Source organism: Coffea arabica, chromosome 5c, assembly GCF_036785885.1.
Source record: "Coffea arabica cultivar ET-39 chromosome 5c, Coffea Arabica ET-39 HiFi, whole genome shotgun sequence".
Classification (NCBI taxonomy): domain Eukaryota; kingdom Viridiplantae; phylum Streptophyta; class Magnoliopsida; order Gentianales; family Rubiaceae; genus Coffea; species Coffea arabica.
In genome coordinates this window covers 49,141,769-49,165,492 of record NC_092319.1, presented here as the reverse complement: position 1 = coordinate 49,165,492, position 23,724 = coordinate 49,141,769, and the positions used below count along the sequence as shown (strand labels likewise).

At 37.7% G+C, this 23,724-nt stretch overlaps 4 protein-coding genes across 6 annotated transcripts; 1 reads left to right on the top strand and 3 right to left on the bottom strand.

Moving 5' to 3' along the window:
* Nucleotides 1-1,908: 1,908 nt before the first annotated feature.
* LOC113690349 (peroxisome biogenesis protein 5-like) lies at nt 1,909-10,565 on the bottom strand. The gene is made up of 15 exons (XM_027208206.2): nt 10,005-10,565; nt 9,326-9,454; nt 9,115-9,241; nt 8,826-9,019; nt 8,077-8,325; nt 7,489-7,611; nt 7,053-7,220; nt 6,596-6,780; nt 5,891-6,137; nt 4,574-4,658; nt 4,246-4,355; nt 3,867-4,091; nt 3,081-3,146; nt 2,512-2,606; nt 1,909-2,434 (listed from the first exon to the last, which is right to left on the bottom strand). Exons 1-15 carry the CDS (start codon nt 10,122-10,124, stop codon nt 2,356-2,358), a joined length of 2,202 nt encoding a protein of 733 aa, XP_027064007.2. The 5' UTR covers nt 10,125-10,565; the 3' UTR covers nt 1,909-2,355.
* A 1,120-nt stretch (nt 10,566-11,685) lies between these two features.
* LOC113688991 (COP9 signalosome complex subunit 6a-like) lies at nt 11,686-15,540 on the top strand. The gene is made up of 9 exons (XM_027206819.2): nt 11,686-12,147; nt 12,294-12,382; nt 13,074-13,167; nt 13,837-13,898; nt 13,981-14,059; nt 14,192-14,284; nt 14,495-14,595; nt 14,801-14,856; nt 15,220-15,540. Exons 1-9 carry the CDS (start codon nt 11,838-11,840, stop codon nt 15,299-15,301), a joined length of 966 nt encoding a protein of 321 aa, XP_027062620.2. The 5' UTR covers nt 11,686-11,837; the 3' UTR covers nt 15,302-15,540.
* A 938-nt stretch (nt 15,541-16,478) lies between these two features.
* LOC113689650 (F-box protein At-B-like) lies at nt 16,479-19,687 on the bottom strand. The gene is made up of 4 exons (XM_072051588.1): nt 19,358-19,687; nt 18,785-18,990; nt 18,148-18,238; nt 16,479-18,020 (listed from the first exon to the last, which is right to left on the bottom strand). Exons 1-4 carry the CDS (start codon nt 19,541-19,543, stop codon nt 16,644-16,646), a joined length of 1,860 nt encoding a protein of 619 aa, XP_071907689.1. The 5' UTR covers nt 19,544-19,687; the 3' UTR covers nt 16,479-16,643.
* A 385-nt stretch (nt 19,688-20,072) lies between these two features.
* LOC113741520 (putative 4-hydroxy-4-methyl-2-oxoglutarate aldolase 3) lies at nt 20,073-22,765 on the bottom strand. Of its 3 annotated transcripts, none has more exons than XM_072051585.1 (2): nt 22,537-22,765; nt 20,073-21,567 (listed from the first exon to the last, which is right to left on the bottom strand). In XM_072051585.1, exon 2 carries the CDS (start codon nt 20,701-20,703, stop codon nt 20,203-20,205), a length of 501 nt encoding a protein of 166 aa, XP_071907686.1. In that variant the 5' UTR covers nt 20,704-21,567; nt 22,537-22,765; the 3' UTR covers nt 20,073-20,202. The 3 variants fall into 3 exon arrangements, with proteins under 3 accessions (XP_071907686.1, XP_071907688.1, XP_071907685.1); XM_072051587.1 differs by having other exon boundaries at nt 20,073-20,705; XM_072051584.1 differs by having other exon boundaries at nt 20,073-20,711; nt 22,537-22,763.
* Nucleotides 22,766-23,724: the final 959 nt, after the last annotated feature.

Below are 23,724 nucleotides of genomic sequence, written 5' to 3'. Positions count from 1 at the left end.
GGAAGCAAGTGTGTATTTACTCCTTTCTCTTTAGTGCACATCGTACCATTGTCTCTCCTATCACCACATTATCCTACCCCTACCCCAATCATTTAAAGAGAGAGAACAAACGAGGCACCACCTATTTTAATAAGCTTCAACAACACCTTTAAAATTATTTATATTCTGGAGAAAAAAAAAAAAAAAAGAGAGGAGAGAAACTTTTGTGTCGTGCATCTTTTTTTTTTTTTTTTTTTTTGTTTTGTGGGGGGGGGGGGGGGGGGGGGGGGGGATGAAAGTCCGTCCTTTAAGTTTGTATCATCATGCATCTTTTTTTTTTTTGTTTTTTTTTGTTTTGTTATTTCCAACAAACGATCATGCATCTTTTTTTTTTCTCACATTCCTCTAATGATCTCCTTCTTGTTACTTCCACTCGACAAAAACAACTCAGATAATAAATACAACTAACCTGGCAGAGCTAAAAAGAACGATTTTACGATCACATTTCCCCTTGTCTTTTTATGTTTCCTATCAACTCACTTTTTTGTTCTTCCTTTTATGCGTTAGTATCATCTACTTAATTTTCCGTGCCATAATTGATTAATACGTTCATGCAAGAAGTTTTTAGGACATGAAGCAAAGCCCAATAATATATAGTAGCCGTGAGTCGTGACTGCAGAGGCGTTGATTTGATGACCACCCTGAGATTTAGAAATGAGAGATGCATTTTCCGAATTAACATCGTACTCTCTCCGTCCCACTTTGATAGTCCTGTATTCTTTTTTTATCTGTTCCAAATTGTAGTCCACTTTCCAATTGAAAAATGTAGTTGTATTTTAATTTTTCTAAAATACCCTTATTCAATGTGAGTATATTTGTTACTTATGGGGGCCACCTGTTCGGACAATTGCTTGTATGGCATTTCTTTCACATAACGTTGTACCTCTGCAGGCAATCAGCTAGACTTGCTCACCAATCCATCCATCACCATAATTGTTCTGCTGTTATTCATGCATACTTGAGACCACCACTAGCAGAAGCAGTTTGGGGCGTATGACGAATATGAATATGAATGCTGATGCCTGAACCCTCTGATGGGAGATGGATGGCAAATCAACCACATTTCAACTCTTTTTAAATTTTTTTTTAAAAAAAAAAATTTCTGCTGCTGTCTGATATGCGTCATGTGTGTGTGTTTCGGTGGTGGGGGAGTTGGTGGTGCATATCTGACCAGAGAGGAGGTGGGCTCGCTGGATAACTTGAGCAGTTGGACAAGTGATTGCAATCAAATACATATGAGGTGAGTTTTCTGCTAAAAGAAAAGCAACAAAATGTTCCTAAGAAGGAAAAGAACACACGCATACCATACCACCAGTCAAGATCGTTTTCTTGGACGCTTTTTGCTTTCTTTTCAACTTCTAGGCACAAAGGCAAATCCCATATTTAACCTCACATGCCTTTGGAGATGATGGTGAATTGACCATCCTACAGTAATTACCGGGGGCAAGATTCACGAGTAGCATACAGAGAAAGACACGAGCGCTTCTCTATCAGATCACTCTTATGGTAGCATTAAAATGTCCGAAACATTTTGACTACTAGTAACAAACTGTGATCCTTTACTCTAATGGTGAATATACAATTCAAAGGAATCATCAAAATGTACATACATATATATATCGACAGCTGAAACACAAGTACGCTCAAGACTCGTGTGGATCGAGAGCTTTTAATTCAAGGGGGAATAAAATAAATGCAGCTGCCCCTGTTCCCATGATGCAACGAAGTCTAACCAATCCAAGAGACGGAAATGAATTGGCTGGATAGAGAGCATCCGAGTAAGAGACAGGTGGTAAAGGCAATAAACATAATCAATCAAAATGAGCAAGGGAAGAAAATGAGCATATGTTACCAGACAACTCAAAAAAGTGCTTGAGAATGTGTCCCGTCTCATTTAGCACCTCATAGTTACAGTGTCAAATAGTACATAACCAGGCCCCCAGAGCAGCAGCTTTATCAGTCAATCTCAATGTGATTTTTTTTTTTTTTTTTTTAAAAAAAACCCAGTATTTCGCTTCCATATGTCTAACTGCTCTTGTAATCTGAAAAGCATTTGCAATCGGCTTTACTTATTCTATTCATACTCCTAGTGTACAATAATTATACCTTCAACATGTATTCCGCAACCCATGACAAGTAAAACACTGTTTCCAAAAACAAAATCATAGTTTACTCCCCGGATTCCTGGGCCAGCAGAACACGATGAATTGTGGACTGTAAGGTTCCAACCATGCAATGTTGGCAGAAGCTACAAAGTCCAACTAGCGAAAGTTTCACCGCTTATACTTCACACCAGCAGCTAAGAATTTAAGTTGTTCAAAGTGGGAACTCTTTCTGAAGGAAATCAAGATTTCGTGAGTCACAGGCTTCCAGCATATCATTCCGTGAGGCACAGCTGCAAAGCGAAAGGAATATATGAGCTCAAGTTGAGTACAGTAGAGACAACAAGAGGGTGTTTCTCAAACTACCTACCTCAAAGAGATTCTCAAATATTGCCAAGCATTATCAGCCTTGGGATTCATTGCGAGAGCCCGGACATAGTAACGAATGGATTCCTCATACATGCCCTGAAGAAAACCATGCAGGCATTCTAGATTACCTAAAGGCAATATAACTAACAACAAGGTCTAATGCTTCCACATATTTACTAGAATCTAACTCAACCTCACATGCACCGTGGGGAAACACAAGAGATCAAACTACAGGTTATGAAGATTCAAAACAAAAAAAAATAATCAGCAACTCGAAACAGGGGTAATTCCAAGTAAATGCGCTCAGGCAAATTCCTTTTTTCTTTTTTATCCTTTAAATGGCGCAGAAACAAAAACAAAAAAAAAACCAGAAAAGTCCTTTTGCATCATTACAATTCCAGTACCCATCTTGTTGCACTTGAATACATAATCAGAAAGTCACAGTCTTGCCGCATCAAATATTTTCTTACATCTAAGTAAAGCACATGTTGCTAGCAAATTGATGCTCCTAAAAAGAGATTAGAACTATATACCACCAGAAGACTTAACATGAGCTGCTAAAGAGATTACCTGGTTGGCATAGCTGATTCCCATGTTTGCCCAAGCACGCACGTAGTTGGGCTTTAAATCTAGAGCCTGTCAAGAAGAGATTAAACCTGAAGTTTGAAATTTCATAGAGAGAGAGAGAGAGAGAGAGAGAGAGAGAGCTATTTCAAGTAAACCAACAAATCATTGAAATTTTTAAGGATAAACCATGGTTCTGAACCAGCAACGCCTGATGTCCACATCAAACTAAACATATGCATCCCAAGCCTAAAAGTATGATTCATGACGTCCCTTTATTTGCCAATACATTACCATAATATATATATATATATATATATATATAGAGAGAGAGAGAGAGAGAGCGAGGGAAAAGCGGGGGGAGGGGAGAGGACAACCAATCAAATCTTAGTAATGCAGTCTACAGGTTCCACTCTCCCCTCAAGCAAACAGTAGAAGCAACATGAAAGATTTGAAAGCACGACGATCCATTTGTATTGCACTTTTTGACCAAAAACATCATACTTGCACCAATATCTCAGTCCATCGGAATGCTGCAATAACTTGAGAGCCAATAAGATCTCTACTACATTTCATGCATAATATTCAATGATGCATGCCTGTAACCTAATATGTATACAAGAACTATAAATTCAAAAATGCATTGAATATTAATACATCCAATCTGAGGAGTCACTGTCACCTATTTCTATGTTTTGAAACACAACAGGTATTTTTATGCAGAAGCCCCAGCTTAACTGTCACAATTGACATCGCAAACACAAGCAAAAGGGAACTGGAACAGACAGATACCTGTTGGTAAGCCAATATAGCATCAGCACTCTGCACGCTATTAGCCTGTGTTGCTCCAAGCTTGTTCCAGAGTGAGTAATCCCGTGGTTTCAGTTTCAAAGCTGTCTGAAAGGATTCAATGGCTTTGTCATATTCTCTGGATAAGTTGTACAAAACTCCAAGTACAATGTGCACATCAGCATCATCAGGTGACATTCTAGCCGCATCACTGAAGTATGTGGCAACCTGAGTGAACAATCAAACCAGTATCTCAAATGAAGACTATTTTGCAAGTATGCTTGGAAAAGTGCTAAGACTGCATCTCTACACTATAATGAGGTAGCAGAGCAAGCTATTCATCAATGACCAGGCAGAGACAAGCAATTATGTCAACCCTTACATCACCGTAATAGAGAGAATCAGGCTGATTTGGAGGGACAACTGTTCCATACTTTGGGTGATGGCGTAGCCAACTGTACAAATACTTCAATGCAGCTGCTTGTTCCAGTTCTGAGAATTTTAAAGACGTGTGTTAGATATCATTCTACAGCATCACATTTACAGTTTTAGGATTAGTGTGTATAACTGGTCCTTCAGTTCAACATTATACTCCACATAAAACACATAGACAACAAAATTGTGAGGAAATGATTGCTGGAATTAGTTAGGCAAAATCTATTCATCACAAAGTAAAAATTTGCTAAATACATGGTAAAGTACATACTGACCATTTGTGTGACTCACACCAAGTGCAAGAAGAACCTCCAGATTTGTAGGATCAACCTCCTGTGCACGCATCATTGCTGCAATAGCCTGTAAGCCACAAAGAATACCATAAAAAAACTAATAAGATATCCAATTATACATAACACCAGCATTTAGTTTGAAAAGGCAATTGAAAAAATCTGATAGAGAATACAAATGATAGCAAACAAATATTGTCTAAGCAGCAAGCATTTAGGTTGAAAAGGCCAACAAATATTGTCTAAGCAGCATTTAGTTTGAAAGGGCAATTGATTTCAACCACAAAAAGGGGCCAAATATAGTCTACGCAGCTGCGGAAACGTCCAAATTCTCCTAAACTATGATATGTGATTGTACAGTATACCTACCAAGCACATATTTCCAGAAAAAAAAAAGACCTTCCTAGCCATCAGACCTAAATAGTCAACCAAGTAGTTCCATGTAATGAGCTCCTCACTTCCAGCTTCGCAAAGCAAACTCCGAAGCAGTCACTTGACCTTCCAAACGCAACTTGGCAAAGGAAAGTACGTTAAAGAGCCAATGGAATTCTTGTCAACCATGTCCATGTATAATTACCTGATCATAGCTCTTTTTTTTCACGTTAAAGCTGTTTCAAGGTGTTCGGCTTTTGCCTTCTGCATTTAGCTTATTTCAAGCTGAAAAAGAAAAAGGCCAACTCTAAAAAGCAGTTCTTAAGGTACTTTTGAAAACAGCTTTTAGCTTTTCAGAACATTTAATCCCAAGAACTAGTTTCAGTTTTTTCAACAAATTTTGAAAAATCAGCTTAAGAAAAAGTAGTAGCTGGTGAGTATAAGCCCATAGAAAACTTTCGATGTTCAAAAGTAGCAAAAAGGATGAACTTTAGAATCTGCACAGAAAGATGAATTTCTGTTTAAGATGGATAGGAAAAACGAAAATGTAGTTTAATTGCACCATCCACGAGTTCCATAAAGAATAAAAGATCGCCTAGAACAGAACCTAATGCAAAATCTTCTTAAACAGTGCTTTAGCTGATGACAATTAATCCGAGCTTCACTTTTCATACTCGTGACTAAAAGATCCCGACAGAGCTGAGAACCAAATTAGCCAAGAATATCACACAAACCAAAATGCACTAATCATTATACACATGCAGCAGAAAATTTTAAAAGAAAAAAAGAGAAGTTTCAGAAAGTGGGAAACATCAACGATAGCTCCAAACATTTCCAGACACTGAATAAACCAAATTAATAAGACTAACAATGCAGCAAAGCAAAGATTAAAGAGGAAACCAGTAAAATAGAGAAGAAACAATTTATAACCTGTTGATCATCATCATTTTCAGCATGGGCAATGCCCAGCAACCTCCAACCCTCAGCATTATCAGGATTTTTCAAAACCTCAGCCTCCAAAGCAAGAACTGCTTCACTTAAAAGACCCTTACGGAACAGTTCCTGGCCTTCTTTCAAAGGATTAGGATGACCAACATAAGGATTTAAATCAGAAAACACATACACTCCCCGTGATGATTCTGATTGTTGCTTGAGAGCAGTTTGTTCATTCAAATACCTAAGCATCAGTGCAACATGTTTTTTAAAGTTCAAAAAACCAAAAGATACCAACCTATTCAAGTTACCAAATAACCTCCAATAAATGACAGACAAAGCTAGAAAAGGGCAGAAAGCAAAGAAGCGCCACTAGCCTTGCTTTAATACTAAAATCACAGGGCTGCAAGAAATAAAGATAAAAAGAAACACAACATGTTGCAATGTTGCAGGGGAAAGAAAGAATGAGAGAATGACAGGTCAGAAGTAAACAAGAATGGTTCTTTAATGACACAGCAAAACTCGAATAAGATTACAGCAACAGACAGAAAGTGAAAACGTTCAATGCAAGTACAGAAAGAACTATGGTGTTTGCTGCATAAAAAACAGAAAGAAGCAGCACACAGAAAATTATTACAACTTGAACATCAATTATTTAGAGGGTTTACTTTTACATTTCATTTTGATAGTAAGAGGACTTACTCATCGTAAGCACTAGCCCAGTTATCAGCCGAACTATCTCCAAATGTTCCTTCACCAACCTGACGCCCAAACTCTTCTGCCCAGTCGTTGACATGCAATTTAGAAAATTCATTCACCCACCCATCATCAACATGCCCACGTTCTGAAGCAAACTCATCCACCCATCCATTAGGTCCCTTAGAAAGCTGAAAAAAGTAAAGCATTATTACCCAAAAAAAAAATCATTCATTTATTGATAGCAGCATTCAAAACTTAATTGATATACTGCTCAGCTAAATAAATAAAGTTTAATGCATTAAAATTAGAACTTCTGCATCCAACTGACAAAACTGCAGCAAGAGAGTAAAGAATAGCACCAATCGAGAAGCTTCAAACCAAATAAAAAACAGATTCATGAACTTTTTCACAAGAAAGATAAAATGCACAAAGTCCATGACGACTAACTATGTTTACTTGCCTCTTCATGCACAAATTGGTCAGCCCATGTCTGGCCTCCACTATATTGCTGTTGATATTCAGTTGCCCAATCCCCAGGTGCTGACAATGTAGCTGGTTTGATTTGATTGTCCTCAACAGTGATTTCACCACGACTCATCTTTGACACAAACTGAAAAAATTTCGAATTCTACAGGCCCAAAGAAGTTACAGTTAGTAACCAAATCAGAAGTGCAGAGAGCACAAACTACTGTTAAAACCACATTGCATTTACAAGCATTTTGACTTTTTCCTCACCGCCTCTATAAGTAAGCAATCTTCTATCTGGTGACTTTTGTATTTGCTCAATGTGCTGTTACTGTGATTACTACTTAACTTTGACAGCAATAATTATTTACATAACTAAATAAATACTTCATTACACATTAAGATCAGAACGCCAACGCAACAAATATAACCTGAAATTTTGGATCATTGTTTTGAGCTAAAGTGTTTGCCAGCATACGAGTCTGCTCCATGGCAGCTAAATGAGGCATAGTTGCACCTCTTATATGATCCATTGATGCAAGCTGCGCATGCTCCTGCAAAAGTGTGATGAATTACACTACCATACAACATGGAAGACAAAGAATCCTAAAAAGAACCTCAAGAGAGAAGAAACCTTTTACATATCAAGAAGGGAGAGACACAGGTTCAGGCAAGTTGTCAAGAGCTGACAATAATTAATTCTTGGAATGCAGGGCAAAGCTCTTAAGTGCTTAGACAGAGACCAAATTGTTTTCTTTCCCTTGAATTTGTATACCCTCATTTTACTTCCAGTCTGACACCTTAGAGTACAAATTTCATAGATACACATTAAAGAATGGAAGTTGTGATTAGCAGAAATACAAGCAATTAGTGTTCTACATTGCCATCATTCTATGACAAAGTGGATAAGACGGAATATTTTTCTGAGAAACATTAAAGTTGAGGAACTTTCTGTCAGGACTTCAGCATTTAAAATAGATAGTATTGGTCATCAAATATGAGGAACATTATCTTCTTACATGCTCAAACTCAGAGGCCCAGCCATTAGCACCGTGTTCTTGTTCAAATGACTGAACCCAAGTACTCGGATCACCATGTCCAACTGGATGCTGTGCAAACTCGGCAACCCATCCATCTGCTGGATTAGGTCCAGGTCTCATACCATGAGTCTCATGCCAATACTTCTCCAACTCCTGATATCTTTTAAATGCAGGGCCAGGGGCCCTAATATCATTGTCGATTTCTAAGGAAGATAACAATGCATTAACCTGAGAAGAACCAGGAGACATTTTTACTCATCAAAACTGCTCAAGTAACATATAAAGGATAAGACAGAATGCCACAGAGGACATAGTGTTGAAGCAAGTAATGGCATTACTCCACCAAAAAAAAATTTGAGTTTCACAAATTCCTGATGTTAAATTTTGAATTTCAAGTGGCAAAATCATAAAATCTCTTAGAACGTGCAAGCTGATTGAAATAAATGATGTGTAAAGATCATAACACCATATACAAGCTTTCCAACAGTAACCGAACCAATCAATCAACATGAGTTGCTTATATGGTAAGGGTAACATTTCATAAATTACTGAGCAGTTAGCCCCCTAAAGTGCGTACATGATCAAACCAAAGCTGTAATGTAATAGATCGAAAAGGATAAGGCTTTGTGACAATTTAGGAAGTAAATTTAAATAAACCTAATAAACCTATGCAGACCTTCAGAGGGAAAACTTCATGCAATTTTCCCAAAAATGTGTATGAATCAAACCTGTGCATTGATGAAGTCTTCACTCTTATCAGCAAAAAAGTGTCGAGCCATTATACTACTCCGATCACGTATACATTGTTTATCACCCGCAGACAGTCCCAACACTGGAAGTGTGGCAGGACAAAAAGGAATGCCACCATGGCTACTGTTCACAAATGAGTGCAGAAAGCTTGACAATACTCTTTGAGGTGGCCCTGCAGCAGATGAAACAAAGGAGATAAAACCTAGAAGAATGTTAAAAAAAGTGCTATGTCACATTAATCCTACTCATCGAATAGTTATGCATTACCATTCGTATCTGGCTGACGCAGCACATGCTCGGGAGGAAAATTGACTTGAGGTCTCTGTATCTCATCCCAAACATCAGCAAGCCCATGCTGATCTGCAGAGCGGAACCCTCTAAGGAATTCTGAGCCCTGATGAATTCAAGAAGATGACAAGAATGATCCATCATAAACAAAAAATGAAAAAGTGAAAACTCCAAGAGGAAGAATAATAACCTGGGCATTAGGTTGCAGGGGGTGATCAAGTTCAGACCCAGGAAGGCCTGACAATGGCTCACCAGTCCCTACAGAGGCACTGCCATCAGATGGAATAGCTGTTGATGTAGGAATCTCTCGAAGCCTTTCCTGCTTAGACAAGAAATACCATTAATTAGCATTCACAACTAATTCAGGATGAACCAGTAAGACAGTATACTCGAACAGAAGTACTGTCACGAGTAAAATAATTTATCTTGAAACTATCAGCTGTAGTTACCCATATGAAACAACAACAATCTAACCGTCCAAAATAAACAGCAACCCCGACAAGGGGGGGAAAATGTTCAATTTTTTACATAATTAAGAACGTGCTACAAAACCCAGAAACTGGAGCTGAATTGCTCAAGTAAAAGATAGCAATGCTATCCAAATTCAAGTAAGCATAAAAGCCCGGTTTCTTTTTTGCTTTTCCTTTTATTTTTGGGGGCGGGAGAAAGGGGGTTGGATAAGTTCTGAGCGGAAAATGCAAGATAAGCCAGAAAACACTTCTTTTTAACCCCAATTCACAGAAGGGTCACGGAAGATCCACCTGATATGGCAGTTAAAATTCGTGATTAAACACGAAAAGTTTATAGCATGAAGTACTGACTTGAATATAGAACAGTAAAATTCAAGTAAAGAAGAAGTAATTGCCGACCTGGGTTTTAGAGGAAGAGCCAAGGAGGGCGTTAGCTAGAGAACCGAGCGGATTCGACGAAGAAGAAGACCCCGAGGTGGCACACGCCGCTCCGCCGGAGACCAGCTCCCTCATCGCCATACTTGAAGACTCCTCTCCTGTCTATTTCTCCTCTATTGCTTCAGTTTACTCGCTTCCAGCTCCTCAAATCAATCTCCAGTAGTATTGTAGCGATTAATTTTGTTCAGTTCTGATACTTTACAATCTTTTTAGATTATCTACCTAGGAGTAGGAGGATATTGGGATGGTTTTTCTGCCGTTTTGGTTGTAAAAATAGTTTTTCCTTCGTTTTGTTCTTCTTTTGAAGGACGAAGAAATGAAAATTGGAGAAAGAGGAAAGGTTTATCGTTATTTTTTAGAGAGGAATTGAATTATCAGAGGACGAGGAGGACGGAGGAGGCTGGCAACGTTGCGACGTGGGGACAAAGATAAGGACGGATGAATACTGCTACTAATTCTTTTTCTTTTTTTCCTAAGAAAAATACCATGAAAACGTAGCTCCGCATATTCACATTCATCATCGGCTGCTGTGGTTCAATCTGTATTAGTACTATTAAGTTTACATATATCTTAAATAATGATAATAATGATGTATATTTTCGCCAAATTTTACCATAAAACGGCAAGTTTTCGTATGGCTAACATAAAATTTTTGTTAAAAAAACAAGAGTTTGTTTTGGATAAGAATTTATTTGGATGATTTATTTGATCCAGTTACTATAGCACTTTTTGTGATACGATGTATATGAGATAAAAAGGTGATTGGGAATTGTGTGTCTGATGCAAGCAAAATAAAATTTGAAATTTTTATTCCAAATTCTTGTTGTCCAAACAAACTCAAAGACAATATAAAAAGTTTTAACAATCAACGGGGATTGTGTATTATACCGACTACTATTTATTTTTTTTATTATTTAATCTATTCATTAAAGGAAATTCTTTTTGATCACTAACCTTCTCACATTGAAATTTTAGGTCTTGTTTGGATTGTAACTTTTCGTCGGAAAATTACTTTATTTTCTATGATCACATTTTTCTATTACCTTTTTCCCTCGCATACATCAAATCGCATTTTCATGAAAAATGCAATCCAAACACAACCTTAATTTAGCCATTATTTTTTTCTTCAAAAAAGAAAGATAACAAAAACTTTTGGCAAATGAGTCTAAATAGTCATGTTCGCAGCGAAAATGCAAGAGGAGGCTTTCAAAATTGAAGGCTGTTTGAATTGATATTTCATGTAAAAAAAAAAAAAGTTACGCCTTCTATGAATATTTTTGTTATCAATTTATAAATTATCATTTTTATTGAATTGCTATTTTATGCAAAAAAGAAAAGTTGCTCCTTTTATGAATATTTGTATTATAAAATTATAAATTATTATTTTTATTTCACATATATCACTTTTTTTCTTTCAAAATACTCTTAAAAATGACAATTCAAACTAAATTTTTTATAATTGAACATATATGAGTAAATAAATCAGTTATTATAATAAATTTTTATATTTTAATCTACTAATAATTTTAGGTTTATGAGGTATTTATTCATTCAGAACAGGGAAAAAAAGTTTTATGTTGCTATTAGGAAAAAAAAAAAAGCAAAATAAGTTAAATACACGAGCAGAACAATAACTAAAGCGAGTTTAATCGAATCGAAACGCAGGGCAAATATAACAGTGTAGTTAACCTCAAATCACAATGGCCTAAAACCCTGCTTCATCATCGTCCTCCTCCTAGTCCTCGAAAGAAAATTCCGGAATCCAACGACCAAGAAATCGACGGGAAGTAGAGAATGGCGTCGTCGTCGAGCAGCGGGTTAACGTTCAAGCTCCATCCGTTAGTGATCCTCAACATCTCCGATCACTACACTCGGGTCAAGTCCCAATCCCAACTCCCCCTGCTTTCTTCCGCTCACGCCTCCAACGGCGATGATTCCGCCCCCGCTTCCTCCGTACTCGCCTCCGCCCCTCCTCGGGTCTTCGGCTGCGTCATAGGGGTTCAAAGAGGCCGCACCGTCGAGATCTTCAACAGCTTCGAGCTTCTCTATGATCCCTCCACCCATTCCTTGGACCGCACCTTCCTTGAAAAGAAGCAAGAGCTCTGTACGATTCCCCCTCTACCTCTCCTGCCCTCCCCTCCTCTCCCTTTTTTTTTTTTGCAAAAAAATAGAGGAAGATTCATTGTTCAAGTAAACTGTGCTCGTGCTACTTTTCTTATCAGTATTGTTATTTTGGGAAATTTGTTGCAGATAAGAAAGTTTTCCCTAACTTTTATATACTGGGATGGTATTCTACCGGAAGCGATGCTCATGAATCGGATATGCATATTCACAAAGCTGTGAGTTTGCCTTCTTCAACCTATGTACATGTACCAGCTATTTAAGGGGGGCAAAAAAAAAAAAAAGAAATATCTGGTTTGATTTTATTTCTCCCTTAATAGGGATATATTGCGTATGATTAATTTTGCGTTAAATTATGCTAAAGTGGAAGAGTCCCTTATGTCTAACTTTCTACTTTTGTTGCTGGTGTTTCTTTGGTCGTTATGCATCTTGGGGATGGCCTTTTTTATTTAGGGATGTTGAAGGCGCGTAGTACAACTGTGCAATGACATGTTAGGCATTTTCTATGAGTTTATATACTTAGCATTGAGCTGAGCTTATGCTTCATTTGGGGTGCAGATACTGTGAATTCCAGAATTATTGGGGATTATTTATTGGAATAGTACCATATGCATATGATAAAATTTTTCACTTTGTATTGGGCCAGTACAAGTGTAGCTTATGCTTTTAAAAAAATGTCCGTATAGTGTGTTCAAGAAGCAGAGAATATTAAGGAAATCAAGCAAGTTTAGAACATTTTTGGCTGCTCTGAATATACGTCTCTTTCAGTTGTGAGTGCTGATTTTAAAAGCCTTATTATTGGTGATCATTCTGAATAGTGGTAGATACTTAAGGTTTGCAGAATTGTTTGCTGAGTTTTGATGTTAAATTTTTCGAATTGAATTTCTCGTATGTTTCCCTTTCAAACAGTTGATGGATATCAATGAAAGCCCGGTCTATGTTCTTCTCAACCCTTCAATCAATCATGCACAGAAGGATCTGCCAGTTACCATATATGAGAGTGGTAAGTTGTTAATATCCAGTAAAATAAGCCCTCATTAAATTCCGCTGTTTTCTTAAGATATGCCAGGTAGGTGATATATTTTCAATTGAGAAGGCCTGTAAGATCAAGTGTCTATTAAGGGCAATTTTAGATAGTTTTCCTGTTGCTGATGCCTTGATGTATGTTCTGGTGTTAATGGAGTTAGAGGAATCAAATTCATATTAAAGCTACTTTTTGAGTAAAGTGTTCCATTAAATGTATTGGGAAACCACACTATCTGTTGGAATTCTAGATGCTCGATTACTTGTTGAGGCAACATTATGTGAATTTCCTCCTGAATGTTGGTTTCCCAGCTCAGCCATGGCCTTATTTAAAATTCCCCATTGGTTTCCTGGAATAGATCCTTAATCATATGTTTCAGAACCTATAGGCTGTTCCTCTTGTCCGTCTAGATGCTCAGTTACTTTCACCGAGTCAGCATAATGTGAATTTCCTCTTAGAATACGTTAGTTTCTCACCTCAGCTATGGCCGCCTTTATAATTTTCAATGGCTTCCAGGACAGACCCTTAATCATATGTTTCAGAAACATTTCTATCATGAGAAACCACTTTAGGTACTTTCTTTGAGTTGATTATTGCACTGATTTTCTGATCCTTTTGTGCTATATGTGACTTGTTTACCTCTCAAAGAGCTGCATGTCATTGATGGGATTCCACAGCTTATATTTGTCCAAGCTAGCTACACCATTGAGGTATTTCACTTATCATTTATTCTTGAGATCATATCAAATGCAAGTGCCTGAGGTGACTAATTTAGTTGTAATTGCTATTAAGACTGTTGAAGCAGAAAGGATCTCGGTTGATCATGTCGCACATCTCAAACCATCTGATGGGGGTTCTGCTGCAACTCAGTGTGAGCTTTCCTTGCTTCCGTAACAACTTATGAAATTCACATTTATGATTACTTCTGCTGATGTTCTGATTAGTTCTGCCCGTAGGAAGGCTAGGACATAACTTCCCGTTTCTTTTATTTTGGGTTGTTCAGTGGCTGCTCATCTGACTGGCATACATAGCGCCATCAAGATGCTAAATAGCAGAATCAGAGTGCTGCATCAGCATCTTCTTGGCATGCAGAAAGGTAGTTGTTTTTGCTTTTTTCCTGTGTCTGTAGACCACATTATATTAGGTGAAGTGGAGTTTTTGCTTTTTTCCTGTGTCTGTAGAAAGGTAGTTTTTCCCATTGTTATTGACGACTAAAAGTTCCAATCTCCAATTAAGATGCATTTCTGGAAGAAATAATTTACACAGATCCAGAACTTCATTTGTTGCATTGGTACTCCAAATATAGGTGATATTCCATGTGAGAACTCCCTACTACGTCAAGTGTCAAGTCTATTGAGAAGATTACCTGCAATAGAGTCAGAAAAGTTTCAAGATGATTTCTTGATGGTGAGTGATCTCAATTCTTTGCCATATTTTGTGTAAAAGTTTCTAGCTTCATGGGGAGGGGATTATGTTTACTGCTATTGTTTTCTCTTTGTTTTTGCTGATGTGGAAGTAGTAGTACAAAAGTTTTAAATTAAATTCAAATTATTTTGTTGATCATGTTACTTGACTTTGTGGTTGAGTTACTCTTTTCACACTAATTTTGCAGGAGTACAGCGACACTTTATTGGTTACATACCTGGCCATGCTCACCAACTGTTCTAGGTATGATGTAATGCTTAATGAAATACTTTTTCTTCATGTACTGCGCTATAAAGTGTTTCAGGATATTTGATGAAGATTTTATATAACAAGTCCTGGATGTGTTCTATACATTGGCAATTCTGTTTCTTATCCATTATGTCAAAGCTCATTAGGATGGGTGGTTCGTTTCTGAGCTTTGTTAAATGGTTTGAAAACGTTTGAGAACTTACTGGTGGTAGGTTCTTTTAAGGAGGAATTATGGAAAAGTTGATTGGCACCATGAGCTAGATATAAGTTGGATCATTCTTTTCGAAATGAGAACTGCTGTCTTCAAGTTGACTCTATTGCTTCCGATGTCTAATATTTCATTCATCTGTGTGACAGTACAACAAATGAACTGGTCGAGAAATTTAACACAGCATATGACAGACATAGTCGAAGGGGTGGACGAACCGCATTTATCTGAGATCTGATTGAGCTTTAGAGTGACCATCCTGTATTTGACCCTCTTTAGTAGCTTTATAGAAATTAGGGACAATGTTTATTTTGAGTTTATGCATCTCTGTTTCATTTTCCTCTTGGTTGTAACCCTCTGGTATTCCAGAGTTTGAGAAGACGAAAAGGTATTGGGTTAGTTGGCTTTTGTTCTGGGGATTGTAGCAGAGGATTTTTTTCTAGTACAGAAGCTGTTTGCTTGTTTTGGTATTTACAGTATCCTCGGATTAGGGATGTTTTATATATCTACACACACTAGGGTGCGTGGGTGTTTGGTGCCTGTGGTTAAAGAGGATTTTATTAATTATAGTACATTTGGAAAGAAATAGTTGTCAAATATGACAAAACTAATAATAGTACATTCTAATTGCAGCACACACTTATGTACTTTGTTTTATCAATGTTTTTATAATTTTACGATTTTCAAGAGGTTTCTATAGATATTAGTTGAAATCGCTCAAAATCAGATATAAGTTTTTTAATATCCTCGAAGGGCTAGTTATAGTAATGTGTTAATTGCACAATATGTTAATATATTTTCGTGTTAATTGTACAACAAAAGTCACATGTCGATTAAATGTGTGTATAACATTATTTCAGCAATTATATCAGCACATAAGTTTATAAGAATTGTATTCGATGTAAAAGCGGTTGTAAAATAATTTCATATTTCAAAAATACTCAAATGCGTTCATAAATCAAAGTTTTAAATGTAGCAAAATGAGGGCATTTTGATAAATATATTTAAACATATTTTGTTTTTAATTGTATCAAAAGTTTTAAAAATATATATATAATATTTCACATTTTTAAAAAGTCTCTGTCCATGTGATTGAAATTCGAACTTTCTTTATTTACAAGTCATTATTATATAAACTTTTTTTACACATAACTCATTCTTATAATATAAAAGGGTATATCGGGTGGTGATCTCATGCGTGTGGGAATTTTCTTTACGTGATGACGAGTCAATGGAGGAGCGTCTCTCCGCACTTGAGCAGGAGTTTAACGCCAACGGAAGTGGAGTCTTTTTTTTATTATTATTATTTTTTGAGTGCAAGAATGAGCATACACCGGGATTATGGCCTTCAGTTTTGACGAAGCATATAGTTTAAAAAGGGGTTGCAAGTCACCGCTTAGACTAGAGGTTAAGAAAAAAAAAAACGTACAAGTCTACTATTTAATATATGCTAAATCTTTAGGTTATATTACCAAAAAGCCAAAAGAAAAGAAAAGCTTTGTATAAAGTTGCCATGCATGAACCAGACTTGGCATTGGCCGCGAATGTACAAAAAATGAACGCACGTTGGATGTCAGCCACCTTGAGGCCTGTGAAATTGCCATCCATCATGACACCCTATTTCACAACCATCAAAACAAAGGGTCAGCCACGTTCGGTCTTTGCAAATTTGAGCGAAGTCATCTTTTCTGGAAGCTGCGGCAGTGAGGCCAACACCCAGCCACCTCAAATTAAGGAATGATGGCTTCCTCAAAAATCCCACTAATTCGACTGACAATCTAGGGCAGTGAAAAACATCGAGCCTTTTGAGGGGTGAAGTTCCATCAAGCGGCCTTCTCTTTAAAGCTAATGCTTTTAATGAAGCATCTGTCACAAAGAAGCAATACCTCATACATAACTCAGTAACCGCTCGAGCGGATGAAGCAATGGTATAAATAGCTTCATCCGATATTCCTGGCATGTAACCAACATCCAGAGATGCAAGTGTCTTGCTAATTGTCCCTCCACCCAGCAATAGAAGAGAAATTCCTTTATCAGTTATTCTCCGACAGCCCCTAAGACGTAAACGTGCAATGGGAGAACGTCCACCGCCAAGAACAGCAAGACCACTGTCAGTCACATCAGCCCCACTTAGGTTTAATGTTGCAAGTTTATTGAAAAATGTCAAGCAGCCAAGGCATGTATCTGCTATGCTCCTGCATCCACACAAATCGAGCACCTCTAACCTAGTACAAGATGCCAGTTGCAATACAGCTTCACTAGTTATAAGGTTGCATGAAAACACCTTCATCTCAACAAGGGTATCTGCAGCGCCTGCCATACTGTGAAAGGTCAAGTCTGATAGCAGAGATGCATTACGAATTTCAAATCGTTTCAAATTTCGGCAAGAGTGCAAAATTGCTGAAAAGCCGGCATCGGTAACTGTGGAAAATCCACCAAAGGTAACAGATTCCAGGCCTCTACAATTCTCAGAAAGAAGAAACATTCCCAAGTCGTTTATCCGTTTGAAACATACAGGATAATTCTGTCTGCTACGTACAATTGAGAGAGCAGTTAGACGCCGACAAGACCCCAAGGACTGTATCCCATTATTGGTCAGGTCATGAGGCATGAGTGGCTCCTTGTACGTTCTGTCTTCAAGATTCAGCTCAACTATAAGGGGAAGTGCATTGACAATGCAGATAACAAGTTCATCACTGACGATGTCCAATACGAGTGATAAATGCTGTAGATCAGTCGGTGGATGAAGAAGAGCAGCTGGGATAGAGCTAAAAGTGGATGTGCTTTCTAATGAATTACCAACATTTAAATGTTCTCGTAGTAATTGAATTGCACTCTGTTCACCCACTTGCTGAAGCTTTAAAAATCTGAGACTTCTTGGCAAAAACGGCTGAATGGATTTTATACTGTACACATCATGTTCTATTCCTCGTATTTTAAGAGATAAAGACTGTAGGAAAAAGAATTTTAAATCAGTGACCAAACTCTTTTCTGCTAGATATCAATATTGCTAAGTAGCATGCTTTAGTGATCACGAATAACAAAACGAACAAAATGGACTAGGGATTGCAGTTTACCTCCAACTGTATAAGATTTTTAAGCATCTCAACAAGATTTTTCTCGAAGAGTTCAGGTAACTGTTCCCCAACTAATTCCAGCGCGAGAACCCTGATGTAATATCAGAAAGAGCACAAAGTAAGTATACAAATTAGAAAGCTTCTAGAGGGACAATTCATTGCAGACAAGTTCATGCAGCATTTAGCATGTCCATTCAGCAGCATTGCTTGTACCACCCCAAATTTCTCAGATACATCCAGGGAACTCTTCAACAAATGAACTACCTTTGTGATCGACAATATGATCGAGTTTAGAACTGACCTAACGTTGGCGGTCTTTCAATTGAGAAGCATAAACATATTATGGCCCAAAAATGATGAAAATTAATTACAATGGAGTCTTAAAACCACTATGGTAAAAATATAACAGCGAGATGCATGTATAGCAGGACGAAAAAAAAAAAAGTGGCGCACTCACTTGCTTATCACTAAACTATCCATTTACACAGGCAATTCTGACAGCTGCTTTTTTTGAACCATAATCCTAAAGCAAGTTTTCTCTACAGCTATGAAAGTTCAGGACATAGTCTGCATCAGGCTCCATTTATATGGAAAGAAAAATCTGTTAGGTAATCTAGGAAAAAACGAAAAGTAGTACCTCAAATTAGGGCAACTCCTCCCAATTGAAGTGAAAAGAGAATAAGACAGCAAGCAACCCTTCGACAAATTTAATTCTTGGATATTAGCTCCAAGAATACCTATGACTGAAGAGGTTTCCAGGCGGAGGCAGTCAATAGTGACACTCCTGACACCACTGAACCTATGAAGAATGTGATTCAGAGTCTGAGCATTCGGAGCCAAAACCTGCCATGTTGTTCGGTTCATTGATATTTGCATAACTCAAAAAAAAATATATATATATATATATATATATATATAACAACAACAAGGGAAATGAAAAAAAAAAAAAAAAAGGAACAAAATTGCAATTCTACGGGTAGAAAAATGTGCACTTATATTTGTTAATCAAGCTAAAATAAATGAAGTGAACAAATCCAATTTCTACAGGTTTCTGCACAGCATTATAGCAAGCAATTTACGGGTACTATCATAAACAGTTAGCAAAAGCGATCTTTCTTAAAGTTTCACAAAGAATCAACAATTCGGTAAACAAAAATTAGATTTTGTTCCCAACGAAAATTGTCGATTTGGGTAGTGAAGTCGACTTAACAGAAAGATCAAGCGAGGGAAGAGTGGAAAGATGTTGAACGACAGAGGAGCGGAAGGCCCTGGAAGCACACGCCGTGGAGCAAAGCGATTCCAAGTCTAACTTTTCCAGAATTTCAGTGATTAGGGTGTCCGGTAGCCCCTCAAGTGAACGGCCGCCGCCCGCTCCAACCTTGTTGCCGCCCTTCATTGATTTTTATTTTTTTTTTGTTTTTTTTAAACTTTTTGGGTCCCCAATCCGTACAGTTAACGTTTACAAGGGTTTAAGCCAAAAGAAAGCACTGACTAAAGGAGAGAGCATATGATTTGTGCCTCTTTATCTCCGAGTAACCGCTGAAAGCGTCTTTTTTATTACCTGCTGCTCTATGAAAAAGGCTCCACGGGAGCAAGTCAACAGAGCAACTTAGAGTAGCTTGGTGCTCAACTCTGGCTCAATAAAAATTTAGATCGCATTCGAACTTGAATAGCTTGTTTTAGAAATTGAGCTTGAACTCCAAAATTATCTTCGTCGGAAGTACTCAACTCGGCTAGATAAAAATTTAGATCGAATTCAAGCTCGAATGACTTGTTTTAGAAATGAGTCGACCTCGAACTCAAAAACCATTTTCGGAAAACAAAATTTTGAACAGAGGCTATGACGCGGGAAGTTGCAGTGGAAATTCGTGCGGACCTTTGCTTTCACAGAAATCTAAAGTGTAACTTTTGAGATACAGCGCTAATAAGCTGAACTTGTCAAATAATCCATCATCAATTCAATAATGTCAATAATGTTCATGGTACAAATGCTCTTATTACATTTCATGAATCAAAATCTTCCTTAGCAACTGATTCCAGCACCACAGGCTTCGGTCAAACCGAAAGCTCAGTTTTTGATACAAGGATGCCGTCACTATCTGCATACAGCCATTCCCCATTGCGGATCAAGGTTCCTGCAACAACAACTGGGACGTGCTTTTCACCAATACCCTTTTTGTTAGATTTCTGGGGGTGGGATGCCAAGGCTCTAATTCCAACATCGCAGGAATTGATCTCATCCACGTCTCGAATGCACCCATTGACTACAATTCCAGCCCAACCCATATTTTGGGCTAGCTGTCCCAAGTTTCCTCCTACCAAGGCGCACCTCATGCTTCCTCCACCATCTATTACAAGCACTCTGCCTTCGCCTCTAGTTTCAAGAGTCTCCCTAACCAGCACGTTGTCCTCAAAGACCTTAAGAGTGAGTATGGGCCCTGAGAATGCTCGACACTGACCATAAATCTGGAAAACGGGTTGCAGTACCCGCAGGTCACCACTAGCCAGAAGTGCTGCATTTGTGTCACAAGCTTCAGCTGTCGCTAAAGACGCCATGTCTGCCCCTTCATTGCAACACACCTTAAAATTAGCAAAACTCACAGCAAAGTCATATGCAACCACAAATTTTCGGATGCTTTTTACTTGTACCGAGTATTCAACTCATGCTGCAACCTTTTTAGTTTGTTTGTGGACAAATTCAACAACCAAAACAAAAAAATTGCTCATTTTTAGGTGCTGTTTTCAATTCATCCGAGATGTCTCCAAGTAACTGTAGAGGTCATGACAGCTGCAGATGGCTTCACTAAAGAGGACGGAAGGAATATTTTATTCATGTTCATGCCGTGTTAAGGAAGGATGCAGCCGCAAATCTTGAACCCAAGAAAGTAAAGTGGAAATTTTTCTCATCTCATATATCCCTGATAATTTTTGGTGATGCAATGATAATACGCATCGGAGACTACTTCTTGCAAATCCTTTACAAGCATGACACTCAGCTACTTATATCAATGACAAAGCATTATATCTGGCTTATGAGCTCGAAGTTAACAGAGAATCTTGGAAAGTGTTTAGCAGCAGTGTCTATGAAAGCTTAGAGGATGAATGGGATGGTTGCACACTCAAGGCACCAACCAAAACAATCTCTTGTCCACTTTAAACGACCCTTAAGAGGGGCCAGGAAGTGATCTGATTTCTTCCAGCACCTAACATGTGCAGTTCAAATTTACCACATTCCTCTGCCCACATCACAACCTTCAAGCAAAATTGAAGAGTTGCTTGGGAATTCTAAAAGATCCGGCCGTGATGATAATTGATAACTACTCCATTTTCTAATGCGAAATGAAAAAGTAGAATAAATTTTGCGTCTGAGTCTTGTAACGTAAAGGACTATGAACCACAACAGCAAAAATCCTTTGCATCCTATTGCCAAGAAATTCAAAATTGTCAGTGGTGCAAACCTTTGTAAAGGATCAAGTAAGTGCATAAGAAGAGCACGGCAAGCTTGGGTGAAGTTATGAAACAGATTTATCTTCGCATTAGGGATTGCCACAGTAGTTCTAGGAGAGTAATTAGAGTTGATCATGATCCCTGGCAGTCATAGAGTTGTAGGTTATTGACTTGTGAGATAGCATATCTCGGGCCAGATTTGCTAGGATTACCGTCACACTCCTTTATTTCCACTTTCTTTCTCTTAATAGCTACTGCTACTTCACACACGCATGCAAGGTACAAACCGGATTTGAAGCTTTCTTAAGCACCTTGCAGTGCCCCAAATTGCTTCAAAAGTACTCTAATCGGATTACTAGAACAATTAATTGTCATTAGCAAAAAACCCAAGAAAGCTGGTTGTCGTGACATTTCTCCCGAGTTGCGAAGCAAGGCAATAAGATACAGCAAACTGAAACTAGCAACACATTACTAATTATCAGGACAACAAATTATTAACTGACGAACCCCAAAACACTTGCCCACCCCGGAAACCCGGCATGCGGATTAGTTAAAGAATTGACCTCCCTCTTTCTTTTTTCTTTTTTCTTTTTTTTTTTTAAAAAAAAAAAAAAAAAACTCTTCCGCTGCACCCTTCCTAGCCCTAACAGATCCACAGAAACATAAATTAATTGACAAAACACCAACAAGTCAGGTGATCTAGTCCCTCGACAAGGTCTATCCCAGCATTTAAATCAAATCAAATCAATATAATTTCCTGCACAAAACAGAACCCGTTTTTATAATTATACTACTAGTTCCAAGCTAACAAACACCCTTTTTTCTTTTTTAAGCTCATAGCCAAGAACCCAACCCAACAAACCCTTTGCATAGAATACCGAAACAAAAGCAGGAAGATTCTAACCTCCAAGCAAAAAAGAAAGAAAAAAATTTTAATCTTACCTGGTTGAGGAAAACTGAAAGTAAACAAAGCTAATAAGCTGAAGAAGTGGCGGCGATTCGCGAGTCAGGGCTAAGTGATTATCCCCAGCTTGCAATTGCTCAGACCATTTTTTTTATTTAAAAAAAAAAAAAAAAAAAAAAAGGCCGCTCATCATCTTCATGGCGTAGGCAAGACGGCTAAGAGCGCAAGACGGCTGATTCCGTTTCGCGTGCTCGACTAGCTGTCTAAATGAAAAACAGAAATTACGCGTACTATTTTAATTGGTATTTATCGTTTAAACCCCTCAAAATGTACATATTGTGCTTAGGGAGTCGATAAAACTAAACTATTATATATGTTTTCAACTGGGAAATTCCAGCTAAAGGTTTTGATTCCTTCCATCCCAATTTTCACCTTATCATACTCACACACTCTGAAATTTATCTTTATCATGTTGTAGACTAGTGTGTCATCTGACTAAAAACTCTTCTAAGAAAGGTTAGATTTTTCAGTTCATTCCTAAGCAGATACTGGAAATTTTTTGTTTTTAGAAATAGCAACCGCTGCTGTGCTGTAAATGAAGCGATGGGCTCGTGATGATAGTAGTGATTTGAAGAATCAGTCAAAATGAGCATCATGAGAGAAATCAGAGCTAGAGAATCTCTTGCCCGATATCCCTCCCATCCATCATATATCATATACATACACACGAGCTGTTTTGAAAATTCCTGGTCTCTAAATTCATGTTTGGAAATCCTTTTTCAAAATTTGAAGGTCAATTGCCCAATAATTGCTTGGACGTCAAATCACATTACTGATTTTATGACTACTACTGGTACTACTAGAAGATGCCACTATGGCTGTTCATAATTGACATGGTCGGCTGGAAATGTCAAAAGCGAAGAAAAAAGAGTTCCCGCCATCAAAGCGGAAAATCTGAACGCCCGAAAAGGATCTTCATTCTTCAAAAAGAAAATAAACGTGGAGGATATCACAACCCTCTTTTTCTTTCTTTTTTTCTTTAAAAAAAAAATATATATATATATATATATACTAGTACGTGTTTGTTCCGGAACTGTAGTAATCAATATGTTTTAAAAATCGGACCATTAATTGAACCGGTAAAGTGAAAGAATCGAGATTCAACCAGTCGGACCAGTTCAATCTCGGTTCAATGAATTTTATATAAATATATATATGTACAAAAT

Excerpts from the sequence above, each read along its gene's own strand:
- LOC113690349 (XM_027208206.2), bottom strand. The coding sequence starts at position 10,124 with ATGGCGATGAGGGAGCTGGTCTCCGGCGGAGCGGCGTGTGCCACCTCG. Across the intron at positions 9,455-10,004 it reads GCTCTTCCTCTAAAACCCAG|GAAAGGCTTCGAGAGATTCC; the intron begins GTCGGCAATTAC and ends TTGTCTAAGCAG. Across the intron at positions 2,607-3,080 it reads GAATCAGCTATGCCAACCAG|GGCATGTATGAGGAATCCAT; the intron begins GTAATCTCTTTA and ends GGTTTTCTTCAG.
- LOC113689650 (XM_072051588.1), bottom strand. The coding sequence starts at position 19,543 with ATGAAGGGCGGCAACAAGGTTGGAGCGGGCGGCGGCCGTTCACTTGAG. Across the intron at positions 18,991-19,357 it reads TTCCCTCGCTTGATCTTTCT|GTTTTGGCTCCGAATGCTCA; the intron begins GTTAAGTCGACT and ends ACAACATGGCAG. Across the intron at positions 18,239-18,784 it reads AGGAGTTGCCCTAATTTGAG|GGTTCTCGCGCTGGAATTAG; the intron begins GTACTACTTTTC and ends ATATTACATCAG.
- LOC113741520 (XM_072051585.1), bottom strand. The coding sequence starts at position 20,703 with ATGGCGTCTTTAGCGACAGCTGAAGCTTGTGACACAAATGCAGCACTT.
- LOC113688991 (XM_027206819.2), top strand. The coding sequence starts at position 11,838 with ATGGCGTCGTCGTCGAGCAGCGGGTTAACGTTCAAGCTCCATCCGTTA. Across the intron at positions 12,148-12,293 it reads TGAAAAGAAGCAAGAGCTCT|ATAAGAAAGTTTTCCCTAAC; the intron begins GTACGATTCCCC and ends AATTTGTTGCAG. Across the intron at positions 12,383-13,073 it reads ATATGCATATTCACAAAGCT|TTGATGGATATCAATGAAAG; the intron begins GTGAGTTTGCCT and ends CCTTTCAAACAG.